Genomic DNA, 12834 nt, shown 5'->3' with positions numbered 1-12834 from the left:
TCTACTATGTATTTTTAACAACATTCCCTCTAGCTCACTCATAGGGGAGTCATCTGGGGGAAGTTTTCCCTTTGTAATAGCCATCTTATAACTCTGAGAAAGTGAAACTAGAGGCAGCCAGAAATAGGGCTTTTATAGCAAAGGTAAGGAGAGCATGCAGAGCGCGCGCACACACACACACACACACACACACACACACACACTTGCGTGTACATAAGACATACTTTAGTTTATTGGCTTTCGTGAGGTGGAGACATAAGGATTTAAGAGTTATGGTTAAAAAAATATCAAGTATCACATGAGAGATCCCTTCCTATCCACCATGTGGCTATAATTGTTTTTGAAAACAATTATAGTGCTGGCAGTGATGCCAACAAAACCTAAGCAGACTTCCATGACTGCTAGGAACTTAAAATCATTTTACCACTTGAAAACACTAAATATTTAATCTACAGTGAAACCTACAAATCCACTTCTGGGAGTATTATTTCCAGGGAAATAAAATATGTTTATGTAAAATCTTGTACACAAAGAGCTATTATTCACAGTAGCCAAAAATGTAAATAATCCAAACACCTATCAACTGAAGCATAAATAAGTGAAGTGTGGTGTATCTGTACTGAAGAATATGTTTTAGTCATGAAAAATTGATATAATGATACATGTTACCACATAGATGAACCTTGAAAACTCTGATACATGAAAGAATAACAACATATACTATTATTGTACATACATGAAGTAACCAGAATAAATAAATCCAGCAGCATAGAAAATAAGTCAATGACTACCAGGAAATGTGAAGGCTGCTAATTTTAGTCACTGGAAGTTCTATCACTTCTAAAAGGTGTTTGGTTCTTCAAGGTCTGGTGGAAATGTTCTGTAATTAGACATTAGTGCCTGTTGTGAAGTACTTAGAAAATACCAACAACTGTCAAATCATACATTTTAATAGGACAAATTCTGTCTTAATTAAAAATAACTGCTAAGGGAAAAAAGACCTTGTGTCTTTTTGGGTGAAGAACTCATAAAGGTGCTTCATGATATTTTTACTAATGGATGTAAACTTTGTAAACATATTAAAAGTTACTGACTTGGAGCCAGGGGTGGTGGTGCATGCCTTTAATCTCAACACTCTGGAGGCAGAGAGACAGGTGGATGGATCTCTATGAATTTCAGGCCAGTTTGATCTACAAAGTGAGTTCCAGGACAGCCAGAGCTGTTACACAGAAAAACCCTGTTTCCAATAGCAAAAACAAAAACAAATTATTGATTTGCAAACTTTTAATGAATTAGTTGTACAGTGTGTAAATGACATGTGAGTAAAGTTGTTACCAAACACAAACAGGAAACTTGAAAACGCAAATGTCTGAAATTTCTCATGGATAGTGCAACAAAATCAGCATTACCCATGAGGTTAAAAGAGTGAGAAAGCTACATAGACCATTATTTGAAGAGTTAAGAGTTGCTTTTCCTTCAAAAGTAGTTTTTTAAAAAAGTAAGCTTCAGATTGAAGACATTTAGGAAGGCTGGACCAATGCACAGGCCTGGCATTTCATCCAGTGGGCAGGCTGAAGCAAGAAGACTAAAAATTGCAATACAGCCTGGGTTATAGAGTGAGCAGAGTAAGTTCAAGGCCAACTTGGGCAAGTTAATACAATTCTAAAACAGATAAGAAAGGAATCATAAAGACAGAGAAAGGAGGGGGAAGAGAAAAAGTATAGAAGCTGCAGAGATATGTCCAAAGTGAGGTTTTTGGAGCTTGCACAAGGCCCCTGGCTTCAGTTCCCACGCCCCAACCCTGACAAGGAAGTTTGGAAAACCCCAAGACCCTAAAAGGGAATAAAGATAAGTGACACATTAGGACACACAGTAATGAAACTGGGGAAAAGGGAACACAAAGACATCCAGGGACAGGGCAGTGAAGGAAGGAGACAAATTAGAACCAAGTTTAATGACAGATACATGTGAAAATGTCATGTATTATTGTAACTTAAAAATTAACTTTAAAAAGAGGGAGGGTAATTGTCAATGAAACGATATCACAAAGCACAAACTTCAAGGCATGCTTAGGTCATGGTGGCAGTCCCTTGCGAGTAGATTAAGGTCATTATAATGTGAATGAGTCATTGTGATGGTTTTCTAGTGGCACAGGGGATTTTCAGCTCCCTTTTGTTTTCATGGTGCACCCTACCATGCAATGACTTCCAATTACTGACCAAGACTATGCTCTAGTCTTGATTTCCTGACCTTTTACTAGAGCTTTAAGTCAACTAAATTTGTACTGTTTAGGAGAAAAATCCGATGAGCCACTAGGGTGGAAAGTGTATTCCAAATGAGCAGCAGCAAAAATGAAATGTTGATGTGGACAAGAACTTTCTGAACAGTGCTCGGACAGTACAGAAACTAGGGCCAAGAACGAACACATGGAACTGAGTGAAACTGAACGGTTTCTCCACAGAAACAGAACCTATCAAAGGGAACATCCCACAGCTACATTCCATTTCATACATGGGCTAACACTGAAAAACACACAAACCTACAAGCATGAAGTCAAGCTGTCAGTCAAAAAATGGGTTAACAAAATGAACAGTTTTCAAAATAAAAAACACAAATGGCCAATGTGTGTTTGTGTGTGTGAACACATATTTATATAAACACACATATGTATACACACACATCCACACATAGATATTATTTTTCCTCTAAATTTGATTTATGATCATTTTACATGTATGAGTGTTTTGCCTGAATACTTGTTTGTAAGCTGCCTGTGTGTGGTGGCCACAGAGGCCAGAAGATACCATTACATCTCCTAGAATTGTAATTTCAAGGAGTTCTTAGCCGTCATCCTCTGGAAGAGCAGTCAGTGGTCTGATTCACTGAACTACACTTCCAGCCCTCCAGTAAGTACTTCTAAAAGTACTTAATACCCCAAGTTATCAGAGAAATGCAGGTGAGAACTACCTTGAGTACCATTTCATCCCAGTCAGAGACTGTGAAGAAATATGACCAGGTTAGTGGTCCATGCCTTTAATCCCAGAACTTCCAAAACTATACAGTGAGACTCTCTCAAAAACCTGAGGGGAGGAGAGAAAAAAGTGAGGGAGAAGGAGAGAGAGGAGGGGAGATAGAGAGACCTAATAACAGATGTTCAAGATGATGTGGGGAAAGAGGAATGTTTATTATGGATATTGGTTTGGGGGTTCCACAAGAAATGAAAAAGAATTACCAAATGACCCAGCTGTACACTCCTGGGTATATACCCTAAGGATTCAAGATTCTATCATACAGGCACTTGGACATCCATGTTTGCTGTTGCCATATCCATAGCCTAGATGTCCATCAACAGATGAATGACTGATAAAAACATGGTTCACATACACAATGTATTACTACTCAATTGTAAGTAAAAATAAGATCATGAAATTTGTAGAAAAATGAATGGGTCTGGAAAGCATGAACATTAAACAAGGTGAAACCAAATTCAGAATGACAAACCCACATGTTCTGTCTCATATGTATATTGTAGCCTTGTGAGCGTGTGTGTGTGTGTGTGTGTGTGTGTGTGTGTGTGTTTGTGAAAATACTAAGTGTGGGAAAAGTCTTTAAAAATCTGGAAAGGAGACAAAGAGGAATAGTTTTAGGTGATGAGGTCAGCGGACCAGGGGTGTGGACAGAAGGAAACCTGAGTCGAGGAAGAGGAAAATAAACTCTGAGTGAGGAGACTCTCAGGGAGGAAGGGTGGGGTGGCGGGGGTATAGGAAAATGAGTGGAAGGGAAACCACAAAACTTCACTTTTGAATGTTTGAAAATCTTATGCTAGCTAGAATATTTTATTGAATGGAATGACCTAATGATAATCTCCTACATTGTAGACTACAGGGTAGCATAATCATCAGAGAGATGTCATCTAGCAACTGATAAGAGCACATGTACAGACCCATAGCCAAACCTTAGGTGGAGTTCTGGAAATTTCCTAGGAAGGCAATATCGGGTAGGAAGGGTTGTAGGAGCTAGAGGGGTCAGAAGAACACAAGTAACTAGGTGACATAGGGGCTCACAGAGACTGCAGCAATAATCATAGGGCCTGTATGGGTCTGACTCAGGTCCTCTGCACATATATTATGGTTGTGTAGCTTGGTATTTTTGTGGGACTCCTAACAGTGGGGGTGGAGACTGTCTCTGACTCTTTTGCCTGTGTTTAAGGCCTCATTCAGCCTTAATATGAGGTTTGGTGTCTAGTCTTATTGCAACTTGATGTGATATGTTCTGTCCCCTGGGAGGCCTGCTCTTTTCTGAAGGGAAACTGAGGAGGAGTACGTCTGGGAAGAGGGGACAAAGGGAGGAAGGACTTGGAGGAGAGGAGGGAGTGGAGCCTGCTGATGGGATATAATATATGAAAGAAGAATAAATAAATTTTTAAGTTTACAATAAAATAAAATTTTAAAACAAGGAAAAGCCAATGGCTGTCACTAGATAGATGAAAAGAACAAAAACAACCTAATATGAATTAAAATGTTATGGAAAAGTTCAGAAACAAATAAAGATAGTATGTGACAGAAATAAAAGACTATGAGCAAGCTCAACTAAAGGAAAATCAAAACCATGAATGATCAAAGAAATTAATTAAGGGAAGGGTTTCTGTAAAGAACCCTGATGCAGAGTGCAGGGGTAGGGGTTGTGACAACTGTCAACATTGTTAGATTGATTTTTTTTCCTGAGACAGGGCCTCACTGTATAGCTCTGGTTGTCCTGGAATTCATTATGTAGATCATCCTGGCCCTGAACTCAAAGAAATCCTCCTGCTTCTAACCCTCAAGTGCTAGAATTAAATTTGTGTGCTATTATGCCTAGTCCTTCACTGCTTGATCTCTTAATCATAAGTATACATTATATTGGTTTACTTCTTTAAAAATAGCTGATTAACATGAATAATTTTCATTACGGATATTTTAAAAGATGAGTTTCTCTCATTCTCTCTTGTGTGTATGTGTGTGTGTGCACATGTGTAAGTGCATGCTTGCACGTATACATGAGTGTACATGTCTGAGCTCCTATATGTGTATTTGAAAGTGTGTGTATGAATGCATGTACTGGAACTTGGAATTATGTTAGCTTTATTTCACTTTTTTCAGAGATTTTCACTAATTACTCTAGGCTGACTGGACAGTGAGCCCAGAGATTTGCTTTTCCTTGCCTTCCCAACACTGTGATCACACACACACACACACACACACACACACACACACACACACACATGCCTGGCTTTTTATGGGTTCTGGGGTTCAAACTTGTGTCTCCATGCTCTCATGACAAACATTTTACAACTTAAGCTATTTTCCCAGCTCCAACTGTCCCCTTTGATTTCACTGTCGCTTCTACTTACCTTCTTGATTTGCTGGCAGAGAAACTATCTTCTCTTTATATGTTAGGGGGTGAGTCATGGACACAACCAGGTCCTGGAGACCCAATAACCTTACAGTTTTCAAAGAGATGTTGTATATTTTAGTGATGGTCACTGTGGTATTTGGGTTCTCAGTAAAGAACTCCTTTTGTGAGTGCACTAGGTCTTGTGAAGGGTAAATGGAGATTCTAGGAGCAGGCTTTCCCACCGCTGAACAATGAAGGTTAAGGAGATCTTCAGAGCCAGGAACAGAATGGAGTTCCGTTACTAATTCAGATACAGCTGAGGCAAAAAGAGGGAAATGAAATTAATACAAAGGTATGTCATACCAACTTCTCTGCTCTTATGACTGACTGTTCCCCAGTTTTCAAGTGACACATAAATGCTGAAACATATCCCTCTTGTGTAACTCCCCTCACATGTCATAAAACTTCCAATACCATTTCCTCTGTTCACTGACTGCCGTCTCAAGTTCTATGCAACTATACATTATATAATATACACCCCAACACCCACGCTTACAGCAGCACAACAAGGAACTCTGGTGTCCTCACTAGTACTGGGACGTATTGCTTATTTAAAGACTGGGGAGCCCTAATTCCCTTAGTCTTCACCTTTACTTGTTCTTCTCTGATATCTCTTTCTTTTCTCATATCTTCTCCTTGCCTTGGTAGCAAAATTCTGATGCTCTTCCTGGGTTTTCTCCACTTAACTGAAACCAGCGTAGTGTAATGTAAAGAAGTTATGTAGAGTTGGAGAAGGTCCTGTCTCAGTGCATAACTGCATCAGCTGCCATTATTTTTCCCCTCTCCAAGTAACCTGGACTCGTCAACAGTTTTCCTTCATGTAACTCTCTGGACAATGTCCTTAAACACTGTAACCCCAGGATGTCTACTCCATTACAGAACACAGAGAAAGGGTTATATACTTAGAATGTTAAGACAGGTTTGCTCTCCATGGCTGCCATGTGGAAAAGTGTTAAACAGACATTTGTAGCAGGCTTCATCTTCAAATGTCACTTCTTGGATAGTTATGAAGGAGACATTGGGTTCCAGGATATTGCATTGTAGCCTGTTTACATATGGTGGGAGAATATTTTCTCCATATTTATGACTGTAAGTGCCGATATTTTGTGGCTGAGAGCCTTGGATTTTCTGCCAGGTAACTTGCAGAACATTTGCCAAACTTGTCATGTTGCAGAAAATGGTCAGGTTTCTTCCCAGCACAGCTGTCTCATAATTCTTATGCTTTATTTTCTGTGAATAAACTGAAAATGAGGTCCAATGTTAAGGGAAATATATACCCATACCACCCCAGCGTTCCTAATAGCATTTCTCTTTGCTTGTGACTGTCATTGTAGTTGCCTCTTCTGCACGGTTGAAAAGGACATACTCCAGAATGAAGAAAAGGGATAGTGCCTCCAAGAACAACCGAAGATACATAGAGAGACTGCATCTCAATGAAAAGGAAATAGTTTGGAGTTGTAACCTGTGTATGTTATCAGTGGTAGAAAGATGACCTGACACATGCAAGCCCCTACATTTGATCCTCAGAACTAAAGACAAAGAGAGACAGCAAGAGCTACAGTATGTTCTTCAACATTGACTGCCTAGTTCCTAAATTGGTTTCTGACACATATTACCTAGTAAATACTTATTACAATTAAAAATTATGAATTACCCTATATATGTACACGCATATATGTATCTTTGCCTGTATATATGTATATGTGTGTATATTTTTATCTGTTAAGCATATATATGACTTTGTTTGCATATATATATGCTGAACTTGTATTATAATTATATATATTATATACATATGTATTCTAAGTTATGAATTATTCTACATCTGGCTGGATATTTCATGTACTTAAGGTGCTCAACTTGAACATCAAGGAAACACAAACTAAACTGAGGATTATATATGCACTAGTTGCCTAAAATGAAAGGCAAGCAATGTCAAGTTTTATTGAAAATTTGCAGAAACAACATACCTCACCCACACTGCTGAAGGAAGTATAAATTCTGTCGGGTACTCAGTGGAAACCCTTGGGGCTATCTTATCACTGAGCATAAGCATACCCTACAAGTAGCCGGTCTACCTCCAACATACACCCAACAGAAGCTAATTCATGTATTCTCCAAAAATGTGAACACATCATGATAAAATAGAATTGTAAATTCAGAACACATCTCATATCACACTACAGAGAATGGGTCCACAATCATGGGTAAAATGGCAGAATAAATTAGACTCACTACATCATTTTTAAAAAGAACATGAAGTTGCGATGGGAGGGGAATGCAGATCTGAGAGGAGTCAGAGGAAGAGTGCTGGTGTAAACCTGGGGTCTCTGCAAGGGTCACAGTGGGCAGGGAAACCGTTTGGGTGAGGCAAAATGAAACTTGACTTTAGTTAATCAGTGCTGGGCCAAAACTTCTGAAGCCTGATGCAAAGTGGTTTGTTTTTACAGTAACAGTAAAACTTTGGGGGAAAGTTACTACATGCAATTATCACAACAAAGCTTTAGGCATGGCTACATCAAAACTCCTTTGCAAAACAGGTCTCTTTAGCAAAGCACCTATGACCTTTTTCACAGGAATGGGTACTATTGACTGAGAAATGGTATTCAGGAGTCTAAGTCTAGGGAGGAAAGGCTTGTAATAAGCACAATATAAAACTCTTTTGCATGGGAATGACTTTCATAAGCACAGATTCCATTGACTGTTTGCGGGATTTAGGTGAAGACTGGATCACAGAATAGCAAAAGATCAGGTTGTTAGAAAACACCCACTCTAGCTTCTGTGTGAATAGGTGTCAGTTTCTTCTCTTAAAGAAGAAATTATGCATGTTTCACAACTTTGGTTTCTCCAGTGCTATCTGTGAGCACGTAGACCTCATGTTCTCCTACAGGCCAATGTGATCAAGATATGTCATATGAAACTCTCAAACAATTAACAAACAAAAATTGGGCCGGGTGGGATGGCACACACATTTAAGCCCAGCAACTGGGAGGCAGAGGCAGATAGATCTCTGAGTTCAAGGCCAGACTGGTTTACAAAGTGAGTTCCAGGACAACCAGGGCTACACAGAGAAAGCCTGTCTCAAAAAAACAAAACAAAACAAAAATGTTTGGATGGAGAGACAGCTCAGTGAGTTCTAGGGCAATCAGGGCTACACAGAGAAAGCCTGTCTCAAAAAAACAAAACAAACCAAAAATGTTTGGATGGAGAGACGGCTCAGTGATTAGGAGTACTGGCTGCTTTTCCAAAGGTCCTGAGTTCAATTCCCAACAACCTATGGTGGCTCATAATCATTTATAGTGAGATCTGATGTCCTTTTCTGGCATAAGGTCAATAGAGTATTCATATACATAAAATAAGTAAATATTTTTGAAGTTGTATAATTATAACATTACACAAAGGAATTCATTCAATAATGAGATTTAATAAATTACATTCCTCTAAAAATGTTAATAAATTCTACAAATATATAAAGAAACCAGAAACAACTGAATAGATTCTCAGTGGTCATGTATATACATTTTTTTATTTTTAAATTTAAATTTAGATTAGAAACAAGGTTGCTTCACAAGTCAGTTCCAGGTCCCTCTCCGTTTCCCTCCCCTCCTCCCGTGCCATCCCACCAACCCCCCAATATCCCCTCATTTCCCCAAGGAGGGTGAGGCCCTCCATGGGGGTGTCCATAGTCTGTCATTTCATCCAGGGCAGGGCCTAGAACCTCCCCCAAGAGTTCAGGGTGAGAGTGCATCTCTCATTGTCGGATGGGAGTCCAAAGGGTCATGTATATTTTTTAAGTCAACAATAGATAAAGTAAATCCATAATGTGAGGATGAGGAGAGCAAAAGTTGGGAAGTCTGAAGAAGTCTGAATACTGTTATGGAATACATTCTATTTTCCCAAGTGTGTGCTTTATTTAAATATGAAGATTAAAAACCCAACTACACAGCTTGATCCACATAACTCATATGATACCATACAATTTTTCACTCATTTATTTCATTTCCATGATCAAATTACAAGCAACTTTTTTTCAAATATTTTTTCAAAATAAATGTAGTGAACCTAACTGTGCCCACAGAATCACAAACCCTTCAAACACGAGGCGAGTTTATTGTTAGAGAAACACTGTGTTCATCAGTTAGTTCACCTGAACTGATTGCACTTTGGTCTTCTAGCAATATTTTACTTTCTTACTCCTCAGCATTTTCATCTCAGAAATAGATTTAACATTATCTGACACACAGTGTTGAATAAAATGAGAACACGGGTCATCTGACAGTAATATGTTATCAGAAACATTTGAGACAGTAATATGTTATCAGAAACATTTGAGTTTCCACAGGTAGTTTGCTCCTTGCCTTCAGGGAAGGATTGAACACACATGAAAACGTAAGCTGGCAACAGACAAAAAGTTAACAACCCAGCTGTCCATCACTGATTGCACAGCGGTCTCCGTATTGCTTTGCCCCTTATCCCTGGCGCCCAGGTTCTCTTCTCCTTTATAGTATGAGCTACTTCCTGAGAGAAAATTTCCTCATTGGGCATTTTATTTATTCATCCATTATTCTTACTTGGTGCTAGGGATTAAACCCAGGACCCCACCCATGCTAAGCACAAGGTCTGTCATTAAACCTAGACCCTATTCTCAGGTGTCATTTTTTTTGTTTCCTCTCCTTTCTTCTTTTTTTAAAGACTTGTTCCAGGTTTTTAACTATGCTTGTGGCATGGTGTATGTGCGTGCACTCACAGAGGACAGAGGAGGTCTTTGGATCCCCTGAAGCTGCATTCACAGGTGCTTGAAACAGAATCTGAGTCCTCCAAAAGAGTACTGTGTGTGTTCCTAACTACCAGGTAACTTCTCTGGACCCTTTACGCAAATTCTTAAAGAACACTCGTTATTACCTTAATGTGAAGGAAAATGATGGATTAAATGCTGTTAATTCAATCATTCATAATGATCAGGAAATGATAAGACAATATTTGTGGAATTTCTTAATTAGGTCAACTTGCAATGGTAGACAAATATATGAAGTAAATTATGTATAGACTTGCCCACTTAGTAAAAACCCTTAATTACTGAGAAGAGCTTTAAATAAACTCAATCTCAAAATTAAAAGTTGTATATGGTGCTTGACTGTGAACAAAGGCATAATTTTAAAAAAAACACAGAATTTGTGAGGAGATTCTCTGTATATATCTGGGCTGCCAGGTTTATAATTACATAAAACAGACATACCAGAAAATATCTCATTTGAGCAAGCTGTACATAACCTGTCTGCCTGCCTGCCTTCATTCTCACCTTTATCCCATCTTCTAAAACCATTGTTTCAAATACACTCACATTAAATGATTTGCCAGCTGTATGATTATATCGGTGTATGATTAGTACACAGATTCAAGCACACTTCCCTCTTTACCCACTGGTATAAAAGTAAGTAGCCTGTAACCCAGTGTGCATTTGTCATTAACTCCCAGCTAAACATCTGTAAAAGAAAATAATTACCTGATTCTTCTGTGCAGAGTAGCATTAAGAGATGGAGAATGCAATGGGGTGAAAAGCCCATGGAATCTGTTGATGAAAATCATCACAGTCTTCACCAACAGTCAAAATTTGTTTTCTAGCTGAACTTCTAATTTTCTTCCACTGTTTTCTGCCAAAAGGTGGTTATTCATTTCAAAGGAATTTGGCCACTCCCTCTTTTTTGTCAATAAAATATGGGGCAATACACACCTTCAAAGTCCTGGTTTGTTACCAGCACCTGTCTGAATACTGTATAACTAGCTAGTCCTAATAAATTCAAGATACTGGTGAAATCATATAAAATATGTATTTCAAAAACAACGGCATGAAAAGGATAGTAGGATAATATTGACATTCACAAACTTACAGAAATTTTAAAACATGCTCTTGAAGAACCAATGAATGAGTCAAACACTTCATAAAATAAATGAAAAAAATTCTTTGGAAAGGTAAAAAGAAAAATACATCATGCCCAGTTCATGCAATAGAACAAAATCAGTTGAAAGAAGCATGTATAATTCTGTCATTGCCCATAGTATGAAAGTCAAATGACCTTAAATGAATAACCTACTATAAGTTAAGTAGAAAAAGAACAGATTAAACATAAAGTTGACAGAAGGAAGAAAATAAAATAAAATCAGATAGACTATAAAAGCATCAATAAAACTAAGATTTTATGTTGTTTCATTTTGTTTTTGAGATGATAAATTTTAGAAACACTTAGCCAGGCTAGGACAACAAAACTAAAACTCAAAATCAAGAATGAATGAGGAGACATTGAAAGTGACACTCTATGTCTAAAATCCATATATGAGAGAGTACATACCATGCTTATCTTTCTGTGACTGGGTTACCTCACTCAGCATGGTTTCTTCTAGTTCCATCCATTTGTCTGCAAATTTCAAGACTTCATTGTCTTTTTTTTTCTGCTCAGTAGTACTCCATTGTGTAAATGTACCACATTTTCTCTATCCATTCTTCAATTGAGGGACATCTAGGTTGCTTCCAGGTTCTGGCTATTATAAATAATGCTGCTATGAACATAGTTGAACAGATGTCCTTGTTGTATGAATGTGCATCCTTTGGGTATATGCTTAAGAGTGGAACTGCTGGATTTTGAGGTAGACTGAGTCCCCTTTTTCCTGAGAAACTGCCATACTGATTTCCAAAGTGGCTGTACAAGTTTGCACTCCCACCAGCAATGAATGTGTATCTTTAGAACAAAGGATTACCAGCCTACAATCCACACCTCCAGAGAAGCTAGGAAACAAGGACCCTGAGAGAGACATACATGGTCCCCTGGAGAAGGGAAAAGGAACAAGAGCTCCTGAGCAAATTGGGAGCCTGGGAGTGGGGGGCAGAGGAGAGGGAGGGAGGAGAAAGAGAAGGCAAGAAGAGGAGGAGAACATGAGGCATCAGAAAGATTGAGTCGGGGGAAGAATAAGGGAGAGCGAAAAAAGAAATACCTAAATACAGGGAACCATTAAAAGTTTAAAGAGAAAGCTGGCACTAGGGAAATGTCCAGAGATCCACAAGGCTGACCCCAACTAAAAATCTAAGCAATAGCGGAGAGGCTACCTTAAATGACCTTTCCCTATAATTAGACTGATGATTACCTTAAATGCCATCCTAGAGCCTTCACCCAGTAGGTGATGGAAGCAGAAGCAGAGACCCACAGCTAAGCATTGAACCAAACTCCAGTTGTAGAGATGGAGGAATGATGAGAAAGGGCTCAAGACCATGCTGGGAAACCCACAGAAACAGCTGACCTGACCAAGCAGGAACTCATGGACCCCAGTCTGACAGCTAGGAAACCAGCATAGGCTCGAACCAGGCCCCCTGAACATGGGTGTTAGTTAAGAGGCCTGGGCAGGCTATGG

At 38.8% G+C, this 12834-nt stretch overlaps 1 protein-coding gene across 1 annotated transcript in view; it reads right to left on the bottom strand.

Moving 5' to 3' along the window:
• Window positions 1-11071, bottom strand: part of LOC101831236 (OX-2 membrane glycoprotein-like) — a 36687-nt gene extending 25616 nt beyond the window's left edge. The window contains exons 1-3 of the mRNA XM_040750762.1: window positions 10937-11071; window positions 6336-6674; window positions 5390-5689 (exon numbers count right to left, since the gene is read on the bottom strand). Of these exons, the coding sequence (XP_040606696.1) occupies window positions 5390-5689; window positions 6336-6674; window positions 10937-10997 (700 nt within the window). The 5' untranslated portion in view covers window positions 10998-11071. The remainder of the gene's footprint in view (window positions 1-5389; window positions 5690-6335; window positions 6675-10936) is intronic.
• Window positions 11072-12834: the final 1763 nt, after the last annotated feature.

The sequence above is a fragment of the Mesocricetus auratus genome, unplaced genomic scaffold (genome assembly GCF_017639785.1).
Source record: "Mesocricetus auratus isolate SY011 unplaced genomic scaffold, BCM_Maur_2.0 Super-Scaffold_100008, whole genome shotgun sequence".
Classification (NCBI taxonomy): Eukaryota; Metazoa; Chordata; class Mammalia; order Rodentia; family Cricetidae; genus Mesocricetus; species Mesocricetus auratus.
The sequence above is the reverse complement of the archived record's forward strand: the minus strand, read 5'-3'. Positions and strand labels throughout refer to the sequence as shown.